At 50.6% G+C, this 15,338-nt stretch overlaps 1 protein-coding gene across 1 annotated transcript in view; it reads left to right on the top strand.

Moving 5' to 3' along the window:
- Positions 1 to 14,501, top strand: part of UBE2G2 (ubiquitin conjugating enzyme E2 G2) — a 30,337-nt gene extending 15,836 nt beyond the window's left edge. Inside the window, exons 4-6 of the mRNA XM_054579068.1 lie at positions 6,551 to 6,669; positions 9,928 to 10,068; positions 12,747 to 14,501. Of these exons, the coding sequence (XP_054435043.1) occupies positions 6,551 to 6,669; positions 9,928 to 10,068; positions 12,747 to 12,859 (373 nt within the window). The 3' untranslated portion in view covers positions 12,860 to 14,501. The remainder of the gene's footprint in view (positions 1 to 6,550; positions 6,670 to 9,927; positions 10,069 to 12,746) is intronic.
- Positions 14,502 to 15,338: the final 837 nt, after the last annotated feature.

Below are 15,338 nucleotides of genomic sequence, written 5' to 3'. Positions count from 1 at the left end.
TGCTTCAGGATCTGGTGAGTTTGTGGGTTTTGGTCCTGTTCCAGATCCTTTCGCAAACAAGAGGCCGTTCACCAGTGTGCTGAAAACATCTATTAAGGAATTAACTGTCCTCTCATTGATTCGGCTCACCCTCTTGTCTTGGCAGACAGCTGGCTGAGTTTCCCCACTTAGTGATAGGTTTTCTTTTCTTTCTTTTCAGTCTTTGACCATGTCCAGAGTTTCTTCCATACCCTAGTGTTTATAAAAGCCATGCTTGTCTCATTTTCCAGAGTTTGCAGCTTACCTTTGGGGCCTCCATTTAGCTGTGCCGGGAAGAAAACATCTTTTCACATGTTCCAGACGTAAATGCTGGGTGCCTGTCATTGGGGCCCTGGTTCACAGATACAGGCATGTCGGGGGCAACCCCAGATCTCCGCCCTGAGAGGACAAGAGTGAGGGACTGGGGCGGGAGCACGGCACACTGGTGGACAGGGAGGAACGGAGTGGCGAAATCGCCACAGCCTTTTCTCTAACTCACTCCAAGGACTCTCTGTTGAGCTATGTTGGTGTTGGAGCCTGCGACACAGTAGGAAGGGCGGGGGCTTCCCGTCGGCCCCAGGGAGGTGGGCCAGCAAGCCTGTGTGGCCACCGTGCTGTGGCCTTGTGGTCTTGAGCCACTCACTGCCTCCCTGGCCTTCGCTTACCTGGATCAAAACAGAGGGCTCCTGCATCCTTTTAAACTAGTGGCTTTTTGTTTCAGAGTCTGGCTTTGTGGCCTCGCTGGCCCCTGGCTGTGATATGGGGCGCTGCCTGAGGTCCTTTTCTGTGGGGGGTGGGGTGCACTTCTGTCGGAGCCCTTCAGCAGGACAGAGCTCTCGGCGCAGGACGGAGAGCTCTCGGCGCAGGACGGCCGTGTACCCTCAGTGGCTGGAAGAGGCGTGAAGTCTTGGAGTTTGCCCCCCCACGGCCCCAGCAAGTCCAGGAATTTGCTGGCTGGCCCCAGCAGCTGGCAGTGGTGGCGTCCTTGCCCGGTCCGTGGCTTAGCTGCTGGCCCGTCTCCAGACCAGGGGGATCTGTCAGCTGTGGTGAAATAACAAGGACTTCCCCTTCCCGAGTGGTTGGGGACCCTTGGCTGACTTGACCCCCATGTTACTGTGGCACGTTCGAGTCCGAGCTGCGTTATGACCACGGGTGGGAGGAGTCCCAGGCTACCGTTTCTCCCGGGACGGCGCGTGGCTTTCACAAGGTGCGGACGGCATGGTCGCAGCAGCACCCTGTACGTCAGGCTTCCTTGTTCACAGAGGACGGTCACAGAGTGTCTCTGTGGGTGTTGTGCCTGCTAAAAGGAACCTGAGGTATTAAAGTAGATGCTTGCAATTTGTATGGTGTGTTCTCTGACCCAACAGTCCCAACCCCAGAAATTTCAACAGAAGTGCTAATAGGTCTCAATATGAGGACGTTTACGCAGCCCTGCTGGAGTAATGCGGCCACGTCATTGTTCTGAGTAATTTATGGCTCATCCGTACAGTGGAAGGCCACGTGGCTTGGAAGCGGTTCAGACAGAATCACACACTGGCCTAGAGAAGCATCCACAGTGGTTTAGAGTGGAAGAGGCGAACTATGGAACAATAGGTCTAGACCAGTGTTGTCAACTGGGGTTGATTTTTTCCCCACCATGGGATACTCAGCAATGTCTAGAGACATCTTTGGTTATCAGAACTGGGGAGTAGGGGGAGCTCCACTACTGGCATCTATGGGACACTGCTCGGCACCTTGCGGTGCGCACGTCTGGGCCCAGGCACAGCAGCGCTGAGGCCGAGAGCCCCTGGTGTGGTGTGCGGCGCCGTCCCCGGGGGTCGAGTTTTCACAGCTTTGTTCATGTGTAATGCACATACCATAAGTTATCCTGTATAAAGTGTACAGGTCAGCGATTTTAGTAAATACCCAGAGTTTTATGGTGACAGTCCAGTTTTAGAACGCTCCCAAGAAGGTCCTCATGCCCCTTTGTAATCAGGCCCCATTCCCACCTCAGCTGCAGAGAGCTCTGTTCTGCTTCCTAACTTAATACACCTGCCTTTTCTGGACTCTTCCTGTAAATGGAACCATGGAATGTCTAGCCTTTGTGTCCGACTGCTGGTACTCGGTGTGCTGCACAGATGGAACTCCTCTCTGTTGCAGAGTGTCAGTGATTCCTCCCTTTTCGTTGTCGAGTCGTGTTCCGCGGTGTGATAGGCCACTTCTGGCACATCCACTTGCCAGCTGACGGACACTTGGGTGTCGCCATGTTTGGACTGTAGTGCTGCTGTGAACTGTCTGTGTGGACGGGCATTTCCATTTCTCTGGGCTGGATATGTGGGAGTGGAGTTGCTGGAGGATAGAGTCAATCTGTTTACTGTTGGAAGAAACCAGCTGTTTCCCGCTGTAGCTCGCTTCCCGTTTCACATTTCCACCAGCAGTATGTGTGGGTTTCCACCTCTACTTCCTCTCGCCACCTGGTGTTGTCTGGTTCCAGCCGTCCTGCTGGGTGTGAAGTGGGACCTCACTGTGGATTCGACCTGCTTTTCCTTGAATAAATGTGTTGCCGGTGCCCTGACGCTGGCACCCCTCATGGCCTGCCAGGCTCCACTGGGGACCCTTCTGGAAGTGGAGAGTATTTACGAAGCAGTGTGCCTTTCTTTGTTGTGCCCCAGGTGGTTATGTGTTTGGAGCATAACTGTCCCCTAGCAATCCAGATCAAGTTTAAGTACTAATGAATGGGTTTACAATCACTATTATTTAAGCCCTTGTCACCTGGATGAGACATTTTGGTCACGTGCTGTGACAAACCTGAAAAAGGGAACAGCAAAGGCAGCCTCTTCACCACCTGCTGCAGCTGGAGAGTCGTGTGGGCCGTGGGGCCGGGACACGCCTGAGGGCAAGGGGCTCCCAGCGGGTGTGCCGCTCTGCGAGGTGATCCGTTGTCATGGGTGGCAGGGAATCGGGGTGCTGGAGCTCTGGGCCGTCGCAGCGGGCAGCTGTCCCTCGCACAGAGCGGGCACGGGGAACACTGGTGGGGGTTAGACCTCGGCGTTGCTCTCAGCATTTGCTCCTTAGCCTCCGACTCACCTGAGCCAGTCATCAGAGGGAGCGATTTGGAACAATTTCCTTTAGAGAGTAGAGTGTGGGTATTTTGCTTTAATACCTCTCTCAACAAATAAGCAATCTCAGAGCTCTGAAATAATTCAGCCCACTATTTTAATCAATAATATGGAAAATAATTTTCAGCTTTGAAGAGTGTATGTTTGCCTCAGATAAATGTTTTGTTGCCTTTGTTTTTCTTCTACATTTTTTTCCCCTGAAGATTTTGAGATGAGGCGTTTAGTGAAGGAAAAGTGAGCCTATCACTTCGTTATTACTTGGAGTATGGCACTAAGACTTGTCCAAAAATAATACTAATTATGTCTCCCTCTCTCAGTTCAGGAATTTACTCGCTAGCGTTTTCCATCAGTCAGCTGGCACGCCGCTGCCCACATGGGCCCAGCTGCAGGCCCGTCCCCGGCACCAGGCTCCTGGGGGAGAAAGAGACCCTGGTTTTCAACCAGTAGCGAACCAGAGCATTTGAAAAGCACTTTGATATTTAAGATGTGGGAGCAGTTTAGGAAATGTTTGATCATGTTTATGAGGCTGCGGACGACCCAGTGGATTTTTTTTTTTTAAATTTTAAAGAAAGCACTGTTATGAGAAACAAAGAACTGTTATCAAAGTATTGAGCAAGTACCATTTGGCTCATTCCAAAAACATTACCCAGACATTTTTTTCTCTACTAAATCAGAGGTGCCAGAAAGATTGAAGCACTGGCACACATTCCTGACATAGTAACACTGTTGCTTTTAAAGATAGCATCTCTGTTTGCCCAGCCTGTGAGTTAGTTTGAACCGTTCTACTCCTAACTCAGGGCCTGAACTGATTTAGGCCCTCAACCAAGTACGTTTATCCCAGCTTTGCTTAAGTGAAAGCAGCACTTCCTGGAGCCTTTCATCAGAAGGACATGGGGGGTCAGGATGGAAAGGCACTTCCTATCCGCTCTCAGCTCTTCTGCTGGAAGAGAAGCGTGGGCTGATTGGAAATCTCTCGTGTGTGGTCCATGCCGACCCTGTGCAGAAAGAAGGCTTCCAGGGCAGCGATCAGGAAGAGCACCTCAGGGCTCGAGCTGCCCCATGGTGACGGCCGGCAGCCCTGTCCCAGGCTGGACACCCTTCCCTGCAGCGCAGCTGGGCCACCTCTCTTTCAGGAGCCCCCCGCCCCCACTCCGTTCCCGCCTCTTCATGTGGCTTTCCTGTCCTGGTTTCAGGCCAAGGCTCTGGGCGCTGTCATGCAGTGACACCTTTCAAAACAAAGTAGCTATTCACTGTGGCTTCTCCCAAAGTAGCAAGGACACAGGTTTTAGAACCAAGATTTGTCTCTTAAATTGAAAATGTTTACCTCTACCGAACACTTCTTGCCTTGTTCCCATTTTGACCGTTTCACTGCGGCCCGGCCTCCAAGGCTGGTGGCTGTGTCCTGGTTCTGCTGCGGCGGTGGCGGCATCCAAAGCCCTCAGTGTTCGCACCTAATCAAAGTAAAGCTCTGTTTAGTTTGTTTTGAAATGTTTGTCAATTCCCTTTAATTGTGGAGATAAGTATTGTTTCTACTATTTGCAGAGCTATATACATTTTTAAAATTTCACTGAATCAAAATAATTTTATAAAGATTTAAAATAAACTTGTACTTTTAACAAACAATTTTTAAAATGTTCATAGGCTCTTTTAGGATAAATATGTTTTAATTTCTTTCCCGTGCCATGTCTTGTATATATTTACTGCATTGGCCAAAACATCCGTTTAGGTTTTTTTTCCTTAAAATAAAAGACACATTTTTCATTTTCATCAATAACTTTATTGATTTGGATATTTTTAGTATGTTGGCTATCTCCCACATGGTATAACGTTGATTGTTCTCAATTAATGTCTCGATTTGATTGCCATCAACTTCAACTGGTCTATCTGACTCTGGAGCATTGACCAGTGAGAAATCTCCAGCATGAAACTTTGCAAACCACTTTTGATACGTTCAATCAGTCACAGCACCTCTCCATTCACTGCACACATCTTTTTTTGTGTTTCAGTTGCATTTTTATCTTTCTTGAAATAATAAAGCACAATATACCAAAAATGTTGTGTTTTCCTCCATCTTCAATATTAATATGGCTGCACAAAAATTCACCAATTGGGTTCACCAATTTTGGTAAGTTTAAAAAAAATGCATGCTGATACGACAGCTGTCACAATACTCTCTAACAAAATTGCTTTGAATGAAGGTAAAGACAACTAAATGCTAGAGCCACTGTATGGAAAAAACCAAAGGAACTTTTGGGCCAACCCAATGTTTTGAGAGGCAGCGGCAGCAGGCGTGCGCTGGCCAAGGCTTTGGTCTCGGTGATGGGCTCCTGTGCCGGAGAATGAATACGTTGGGACCATGGCTTAGAGAGAGACTAAAGGGACTTCCTCTCCGTTCACAGGAACAGAGTGGGCCTTCTGTTTGTTACTGCACTGATGGGCTATACCTCACCTGACGTGGCTGCTGCCCCGCTGGCGTCCTTCCGCAGTTCTGTTTTCTGCAAAAGTTTATGTAGAAAGAATGGGCTGAGATCGGTTAACTACCCTCATGCAGGTTTTGTAAATGCCATTTGTGTGGGGTGGAGGAGCTCAGCCCTGTTAAGGTGTGAGCTGGTGGCTCTCACGCCCTCTCTCCTGTTGGCCAGTGTATTGTATATGGATCAAGGGAGTATTCATTTATGCAGATAGAGTTTTAAAATGTGGCAGGACTTTTGAAGTGGTTTAGGTCATTTCTGCCACTTTCCATGTGAGGAGTTGGCAAACCCAGGCGGACAAGGCATGCACATGCCCGGCGACAGTGAAGTGCTTAGGTGACTGGGTAGGTGCAGGGCATGGCCCAGAGCTCGGCCTGCAGGTCAGGGCTTGCTGGCAGCGCCGCTGCGCGAGTGCACATCTGGTCTTCTGCGGGGAACCCGGCAGGGACCACACGTGCGCCCCTCACCGGCTTCTGGAAGGTTCCAGAAATTACTTTTGAGGCGCATTTGAAAAGAAAAAGTAGCCTTTGGAAAACAACTCTCAACCCCTTATTTATTCGCTACAGTAGAATCTTGCTGTAACATGTGCCATAATTTATATCTTTCTCCTAAAATGTCATTGTGCCACATACACAGAAAAGCAAAGTCCTTGGGACCGTGCATTGCTGGCCTTAGCTCTTTTCTCTGCTCCTGTGAGGGCGGAGGCTCCGCTGCCCCCTGTTGTCTCTGTAAGTGCAGAAACCTCCTGTGGCTGTGTCGTCCTGCTTGTACCTAAGATTTCAACCAGATTGGAACAGGACAGTGAGACATTATTTTCTGTTAAAAAAAAGTAGCAATTCATCATTAGTATTTTGATAATCTTTCACATGCAACAAAGCAGTAAACATTTCCTGAACCCATTTCTAAAGTGTGATAAGCATTGACAAATCTACCTTCAAGTTCTATGTATTTCATATCTTCCAGGGGCCCAGAAGACACTTGCTTTGAGTTTGGTGTTTTTCCTGCCATCCTGAGTTTCCCGCTCGATTACCCGTTAAGTCCCCCAAAGATGAGATTTACCTGTGAGATGTTTCATCCCAACAGTAAGTGCTTTTGGAAGTTGTGAAGGTCCCACGAAGGACCCAGAGAGTGTATAACCGCATGAAAGGTAGTGTCAGTGAGTGACATAGACCCCTGAGGATATTTTTATGCTCTGAATTTTAGCCAATTAATTATGGTGGTATCGAGCTAGTAATTTCTGTCTTGAAGGACAGTTTAATGTGGATGAAAGAAAATGTGACCCTCCAACTAGATGCCGTTGAGCCAGGCATCCTGCCGGCAGTGGGGCCGTAGGAAGAAAGGCAGCGTGGGCGGGTGCTCTGAGAGGGCAACACTGGTCCGGTCGCGGCGTCATTTTGAACAGCGGAAGGATTGAAAGCAGCCTAGGTCTTCAACAGTAGGGAACTGGTTAGGTAGGTAGTACTAATTCATATGTTAGAGTACTATAAAGGTATTTTAAATGATCAAGAAAATATTTACTGATAGAGGATGATATTTGGGCTAATTGAATGAGAAAAGCAGGTTATAATCTGTAAGTTTGTTATAATTTAACTGAAAATGTAGCCCAAGAATGTTAAAAATGATTCCCCTTTAGTGATAGGATGAGTTTTCCTTGTGTAATTTTTTTTTCCCTAAAACATGTATTTTAAAAAGAGGAAAAAATAAGGTCATTTCAATAAATTCGTTTTACTTTAGTTGATGAAGTGTCTAGTAGCAGGGATCAGAATTCCTGAAAGACTATAGTTTTTATTTTTTCCTAGTACAGGTAGGGATTATAGATAAGAGAATTAATAAAGAAATATGTTGTTTTTTTCAATGATCATGTTTAAAATGTTCCTTTTTATAAATGATTATTATTGCCATTAATCATGATTTTAATATTTGTGGAGAAGTAAGATATAATATTTTGTAGCAATGAAATATTTACTTATTTGAAGCCAGTTTCTTTTCCTATACTTTTTTCACATATCAAATAGCTAAAGGCTAATTTAACCCATGAGAGAATTTAGAGAGTTTTTTTGGCCTTTGACTTCCCTCTTGGTTTACAAACGAGCCCACGTGCACACCCCCTCCCCTCTCTATACTGTCTACACCCCCTGCCCCCACGCAGAGGCCCTGCCTCTGATGCATCAATGTGCAAGAAATGCATCGGTCAATTAGTCAGTTGCCTCTCGCACACCCCCAACTGGGGACCTGGCCCGCAACCCAGGCATGTGCCTGGCTGGGATGGAAGTGCTGACCTTTCAGTTTGCGGGCCATTGCGCTCAATCCGCTGAGGCATACCAGCCAGGACACAAGTAGCTTTTAAATCTGGCCTTACTGTAAGTGGATGTGTGCTATTTTTATTTTATAAAAATTATTTTTGAGAAGAGCTATTACATAGGTCTCAATCATAAAAATTGGTCAGTCCATAAGTACTTTTAAAAAAGTAATTGAACACATTTACTGAGTTGCTAGGATACAGTGGTGAGCACATAATTAGAGGAGGAGGCTGGGCCATTAGTGAGGGGGAACGCGCCCCGCGGAGGTGGTGGCCAGGCGCAGCCTGCAAGGGACGAGCAGTGGGAGCTCCTGGGCCTCTGTCAGGGGGCGGGGATTGAGCAGAGGAAGGAGAGAGGGGGCAGGAGAGTAGGGGCCAAACCCGTTGAGGCCTTCGGGCGATGGTTCAGAGTTGGGTGTTTCTTTGAGGAGTGTGGCTGGCTGCTGAGGGGTGATTATGAGGGCTAGCGAGGTCAGTGTGGCCTTAGAGGGGCCACTCTGGTATGGTGTCAAGAGCAGATGGGCAGCCTGGCCAGGACATAGCTGTGGTGGGCCAGGGGAGAGGGGTATGGGGTGGAGGCTCAGGGGAGCTTTCGGAGACGAAACTGACCCCCCTCCGTGAGAGGGAGGGTGTGATGAGGGACACAGTGGCGAGCAACACAGTTGTTTCTGGGAGTGCAGGTCCCTGCATAGTACCGTCACCTCGAAGAAGTGATGCTTAAGTTAAAAACTTCTTGACACCTACTCTGCTTTTATGGCACAGAGAACTGTTTGAAGCGCCACGGGTGCCCCAGTCCTATGGATGGGGCCTATAGCGGGAGGTCCTGGTGCCCACAACCATTGTGCAGCTTCTGGAGCCCTGTCCTGCAGCGGGAGTTGGTGGTGCGGTGTTCGGGTAGCCAAAGAGTGGAAAGCACTAGAACAGGGCTAGTGGAAAAAGTGGGGGGCCAGGTGCAAAAGAAAGGCTATTTAGAACTCTCAATTCTGAATTCTCGTGATGGTGAATTAGATGCACTTCTATTTTAAATTAAACTTAATAGTCTTGTAATTTCACAATTGAGTCTATCCAAATGGATTCCTAGGTATCTGAGCATATGCTGAACCCACTGAAAATCTCTCCAAGTATGAATAAGAGAAAAAAAACCAGATGGTTTTAACTTTCTTAACAGGACTGATTACATACTGTGAGCTGAAAGTTTATTGTCCTCTCATCAGGCCTTGGGTGTCTTGTTAATGATGCTATTTCTTGGGAGATGGATTAGATTTAGACACAATTGATCTCCAGAGAATACAGATGATCATTTTTATATTACAGTAAGTTACAAAGAGAAATGCCGGAGCCTGTTTTGGATATTTACATAATTCCAGTTGCTTTTGTCCTAGCCATGTGAACATACATTTTTCAGGGATTTAATGGTAGAATTAGGAATATCTAAGAAACTCACTCTGAAAAGTATTGTGAATAATCCTAATTATATGGAATATTTTGGTGAAATATGTGCCTGCCAGCTAACCTTTCATTTATTCCCTTTGGATATAATATTTTTAAAAAATTCTTTTTTACTTATTTTTAGAGAGAGGGAAAGGGAGGGAGAAAGAGAGGGAAGCATCAATGTGTGGTTGCCTCTTGTGCGCCCCCTACTGGAGGCCTGGCCCGCAACCAGGCACATGCCCTGACTGGGAATCAAACTGGCGACCCTTTGGTTCACAGACCAGTGCTGAATCCACTGAGCCACACCAGCCAGGGCAAGGATATAATATTTTTAAGAAACCCACACGAAGGTACGTTTGTCCCGTGATGACTAGACTGGACAGACCAGCCCAGAGCCCCATCGGGGTGAGCGGTGCCCTGAGGGGCCTGCACAGGCTCCCCATGACTGAGGGAATGGGAGCCCGACATGCAGGCCTCAGGCAGGGCCCCGGCTGTGCAGACGGCTGGCTGCCTGTGTCCGCACCTCCTGCTCCCTCCCTCCGTGGGTCCTGACCGCCTGCTGGGTCTTTGGCCAGGTCATCGCTCACCTGGTGTGTTCTGGCCCCTGCAGTCTACCCTGATGGCAGAGTCTGCATCTCCATCCTCCATGCTCCGGGCGATGACCCCATGGGCTACGAGAGCAGCGCTGAGAGGTGGAGCCCCGTGCAGAGCGTGGAGAAGATCCTCCTGTCGGTGGTGAGCATGCTGGCAGGTGAGTAAAGGCCTCGGCTCGGCTGGCTTGCCACTGCTTGTAGGAGGAGGCCAGGCAGCTTGGTGGCTGTGCCTCCTCCCACATTTCGTCCTGGTCTTCGTAATTCACTTTTACTATTTGTGATCCTTTTTCATGTCATGTTATTTGTATTTCCTGTTCCAAGCGTAACCATGCTTTCCATAATTTTGAATTTTAAAGATGGTCTCATGTTGTATGTATTGTGTTGTAGACCAGAACTGTATGTATGTCATGTTGTAGATCAGAAGTAGCCGTGCTGGGACCCGTGGGCATCTCCTTTATTACGTAGCCATTTATCAGGAACCTGCTGTACTGTAAACATGGTGTAGCGGCGGATAAAGCCCAGTATGGCATGTAGACCCCCGCTGTAAGGCCCTGCTTTCTGAGGAAATGTTCCAAATTTCCCAACTGTTATAGGCCACTCTGGTAAATCCTGCAGTCACGATGCCCATGGGGCTCTCAGGTTAGGTCCCAAGCTGGGACTGTCTGGGGTGAGTTTAGGATACGTAGGAGTTACGAGGTAAGGGAGAGGGAAAGGCCGCTGACTCCGGTAGGGGCACTGCCAGGACCTCGTATGGCTGGAGCCCGGCCGGGGCAGGGAGCCCGGCAGAAGTGCGCTCTCTCGGGGCCCCTCTCCCATGGCATGAGGTCGAGCTCACGGAGCCTTAGGGAGATCCTCCTTGTGGCTGCAGGTCGACTTGGAGGAGAGACGAGGCCTCGTTGGGCAGGTGTGACAGCAGGGCAGGATGTCCTGGGGCCTAGGGGGAGGGTGTGGGAGACACAGGCTGCTGGTGAGGGTGGGTGGCCCAAGTGCCTGGGCAAAGGGGTGCTGTCTTTGGGGACGCAAATCCAGAGGGAGCGGGATTTGGGTAAGGGAACAGTTTGGGGTGTGAGTATCCACCCTCCAGGGCCTGCTGGGGAGCCACTCAGCCAAGGGCGGGTCGTGGAAGTGAGGGCGTGGGGGTCACCTGTGGATAACACAGTGGGTGATGGGGAGGACCAAGGGGATCGCAGCAAAAGGGCAGGTGGAAGGAGAGCAGTTCTCAGAGGAGCGTGGGTGGAGGGGTCTAGAAGATCAGGAGGAGACGGAGGCTTGTCACTTGATCACTCCATCTCCTCCTGATTTTCTAGACCCCTTTTTCAAGGAGAAAGCTGACAGCACTGCAGACGGCCCGGCGCGGGGAGCCCCGGCTGCAGGCCGCCTGAGCGGCCACTAGGTTGGGCCGTGGACGTGCTCAGCTGACTGCCTGGGGCGCAGTGAAGGCTCAGGTTCAGTGCGTGTGTAGTTTAGGCTGGACACACTCTCCACACATACGCTGAGCAGACAGGGTCAGGAGAGAGGTGTCTGAGGATGCGGGGAGGCAGGATTTGACTCTCTTCAAGCGTCAGCTGTAGATTCTTTCTTTTAAGGTTTTAACGTCGTCTTTACACACTCCTCTCCAAATACCGGTCCCCTGCCCTGAGCTGCTTCTCCAGCGCTGCCATCATGCTCAGTCTGGGCTCCCCGGCCTCTGCCTGCGGCTGGGGCCCTGGGGTTCCCTCGGTCAGAGGCCCTGTCCACGCGGGGCTGTTGCCTGCAGTCTGGCCTAGTCAGGAGTCCCGTTAGTGCCACATTCTCCAGGGGGCCGGCGCACCCTGTCGCTCTGCCTCCTGCTGTCCCGCTCTCCCCTTTGTAGTGCTTCATTTGAAATGAGGCATTTGTTGGCGCTGATGGACTGCCTGTGGGTCCACTGAGTGGTGCCTCTCTGAGGGCCCAGATCACGGGGTTTGCTGCACGGCCAGGGCCCAGAACAGGACCTTGCACGGAGGTCCCGCTGAGGACAGGTTTGTGTTGAATAAACAGAAGGAGGTTGGATGGATGCAGCTTAGGGAAGGAAGGCTGAAGCGGGAGGGAGCGGCCCAGGGCTGGGCTCAGGGCTGTGCTTACTGCCCTTTGACCTCTAGGCAGCCTTCTCTGTTCTGATCTAGTCGCTCATTGGTTCTGACCACCTGCACCGCAGTCACTGTCTGCGCCTCTGTAACTGACCATTCTCCTGTCCCCTTCCCGCAGGCCCTGACTGCCCCTTTGTGTGTCTCCTGATTCTATCCTGGAGCCACTACTGGCTGGCCCTGTATGGCCAGCTCAGGGACTAGCTACCCTGGGGTCAGGTGTCCGCATGGGCCTAGCATCCGTGAGCGGCCGCGCCTGCCTGGCCGTGCCCTCCTGTAGGAGCCGGGGGTGGGGGGCAGCTGGACTGAGAAGGGCACTGAGCGAGGAGTGGCCCGCACAGGGTACCCTGGGGGAATAAGCGGGCAGGCGGGCCGTCTGGCGTGCTCTCTGGGGTGCGCCACAGGTCGCGCGCAGGTTGTCCCCGTGCGCCCAGAGTGAGATAAGTGACTTCCGCAGGCACATTTAGACACACAGGAGGTAGGAGTCATGGGAGTGGATCTTGCCCCAAGATGCATCGTTGCGCTGAGCTCACGCTGCTCTCAGGCTCTTGAGTGTTTCTCAAAGAACTGCCTTCCTCCCCCAGCATTTCCGTTATCGGCATCTCTTATTTATTTCGGGAACACATCTTTGGGAAGATCTGTCGGTCTTTTTGAATGATATGAGGGTCTTGCCAGTTCAGACCTTACTCTAACAGCCTCTTCAAGTGGGCCGTGTCTGTCTGTTCTTCCAGAGCCCAATGACGAAAGTGGAGCTAACGTGGATGCTTCCAAAATGTGGCGGGACGACCGAGAGCAGTTCTACAAGATCGCCAAGCAGATCGTGCAGAAGTCTCTGGGGCTCTAAGGCCTTGCCCCTGTGTGTGCACATACACCGCCACGCAGTCTCCAGTGTTTCTCCTCCAGGACACTTAGTGACAGTGACACTCTGTGCTGGCACCAAAAAAAGCAAGCTTGCAGAACCACAGCTCTGGTCTTCTTTGCCACCTCTCCCACCCCAAGCAGGCTTCTCTTTGAAATTACAGTTTATGTAGAATAATGACAATTGAATGCAGCTTTAGAGTATTCCCGGCAAGGTGGTTCAGGTAGATTGTCAAAGCCGTCACCACTACCTCTCCCAGCTGAAACGCCTGCGAACCTAACAGGTAATGACTCCCCTTCCCTCCCGAGTGCTGAGGGGGGTGTGTGCTGGCCTTCCCGCGACTGGAACCAGCACTGCTCCTTCTGAAGAATCGGGGCCTGGAGCCAAGACAAAGGTGCGGGCCGGGCCTCGGTGGGTCCCTTGGACTCCCCGTGTGCGCAGCTGTTTCAGTATGTTCTGTTTTACCAACGGGTGTTTTTCTTATAATCTGGCTACATCTTTTTCATTTGTTCTGTATTACAACCTATCACACTTAGAAATATTCCAGGAAATAAATACTTTTAAAAATGTGGACTCATGAACAGTGGGGCACATGGAGAAGCTCACTGCTAACCACACAGACCGATGATCTTTCCTGGGCACATTTATCAAAGAATACAGTCAGGTCTCCTTGCAGGAAAAATACGAGACTGAAAGTTTTAGTCACAGTTTCTCCTGGATCTACAAGAGTTTGTCTTTTCCATTCTCAGAACCGGGAGCTCTAGGCTTTTGTACATTGTGGCTGCAGCAGGAACTTTAACTACTAGGACAAAACTGTTCTTTGCAGCTTGCAGTTCGGAGGGACCTATCATTAGCGCAGAGCAGAGGCGTGCCTTACCTCTGAACCCGGCCAGCGCTCGTGGAATTGTGGCACGTGGGGCCCTGGGCCCTGTGGGCACAAACCACTTGCTTGTGGTTTGTGCTCTTGATGCAGTCAGCCTTGTCCAACGTGGGGGGCGCAGCAGCGTGATGCCGTGGTCCTCTATGAGCAATAACAGACCTGTTGCACGCAGAATCACAAGCTCAGCCTGTTTCAGACAGGTTGCATTTAAATAGGAGTTTCTATTTTTGAAATAAGGGACGGCCTCCAAGACATAGAATAGACTTTACTGTACTTTGTCCTTTCCTTCCCTTTCATGATGTGTCTGGCAGACAGGCGTGGCGCCTGCTGTACTGCCACCTCACGTAATCTCTTGGGTAAGCAGGTGCTGGCTAAAGGGGCTCTGCCTCGGGCCTCTGTGGAAACCGGGCTCTCCTCGGAAGGCCATCTTTAAGATTTGGAATTCGGTACAGGACTTGTGTTTGGAAGGGGAGGAAAGGAGAGGTACTGTGCCTAAACAGTATTTGCAGGCCCATTTGTGGGAAGCGGAGCCCTCTCCACAGAGAGAAGAGCGTGTGGGGATGTGGTCTGTGGACACGGCGGGAGCGTGGGTGTTGCAGCCACATCAGCAGGCGGCCATGGGCACTTCTGTGAAATCTGGAGGAAGAGGAGAGGCAGCCTCTTTGCAAAACAAAGTATTTTTATTAATTTGTATTTATTAAATGGAAAAGAAAGAACCCCCTGGTTAAAAATAAAGTTATATATTTTTCCCCATTCTGCATGGTGTTCTTCTTTGTCGTGTTGTTACATAATCATCAGGAGGCCCCTGTGGAATACGCCAGAGGCCCTCAGTGGAGCCACCCTCCCACGAGCAGTGCACCCAGGCACCAGGGCCCCGTGCCCGGGGCCGCTCCGAGATCCCTCTATTCTGAAGGCACTTGTAGTGTTGGCGAGTGCCACTCTCTTAGCTCCTCTCCACTTTCCGTATCTTTGCTCCTGGAATTCTCAGGTTTCCGAGCCGGGCTCTGTGGCAGCATTCAGGGCTGTGAACTTGGGCAGAGGAGGTGTCCGTGTTTACCAGACTCTTATGTGGACGTGAGCAGCGAAGAGCAGTCATTCTGAGTAGGAAGCAGCACGAAGCTAAGATCACGCTTGGGTTCTTACCTGGACTTGAAGTCGCAGTTGCTGTCCGACATGCCCCTGATGCTTTCTTAGTGTGTAAAGAAGTGAAGAGGCACAGGTGCCAGTTCCACTGACCGGCAGCCCTGTCTGATGACTGTCAGCTGGCTTTTCTTTGTTGTCCCCAGGCTTCCCTAGAACTACGGCTGGCCCTCCTTTCCCGCCCCGGGCTCTGTGTTGCCTTCTCTTGAGGGGCTTTCACTCATACATTTAATATCTGAGATCGCTGATATAATTTTGAGTTGGGGCGCCCCAAAGCACCAACCACCCAAGGTCTGGCGGTTCGCTGGCCTCAGCTGTCATTCAGGACAGTGAAAGGATTCAGTGCACAGTCAGCCCAGGGGAAAGCCACGTGGGGAGGAGCCGGGGACACCAGGCGCGGCCAGCGTTCAGAGCCCGTCCCGGTGGATCATGCAGGGCGCGCTT

The sequence above is a fragment of the Pteronotus mesoamericanus genome, unplaced genomic scaffold (genome assembly GCF_021234165.1).
Source record: "Pteronotus mesoamericanus isolate MK-2021 breed Mesoamerican mustached bat unplaced genomic scaffold, CSHL_Meso_final contig_116, whole genome shotgun sequence".
In the NCBI taxonomy this organism is placed as follows: Eukaryota; Metazoa; Chordata; class Mammalia; order Chiroptera; family Mormoopidae; genus Pteronotus; species Pteronotus mesoamericanus.
This window is presented reverse-complemented; position numbering and strand designations above follow the sequence as displayed.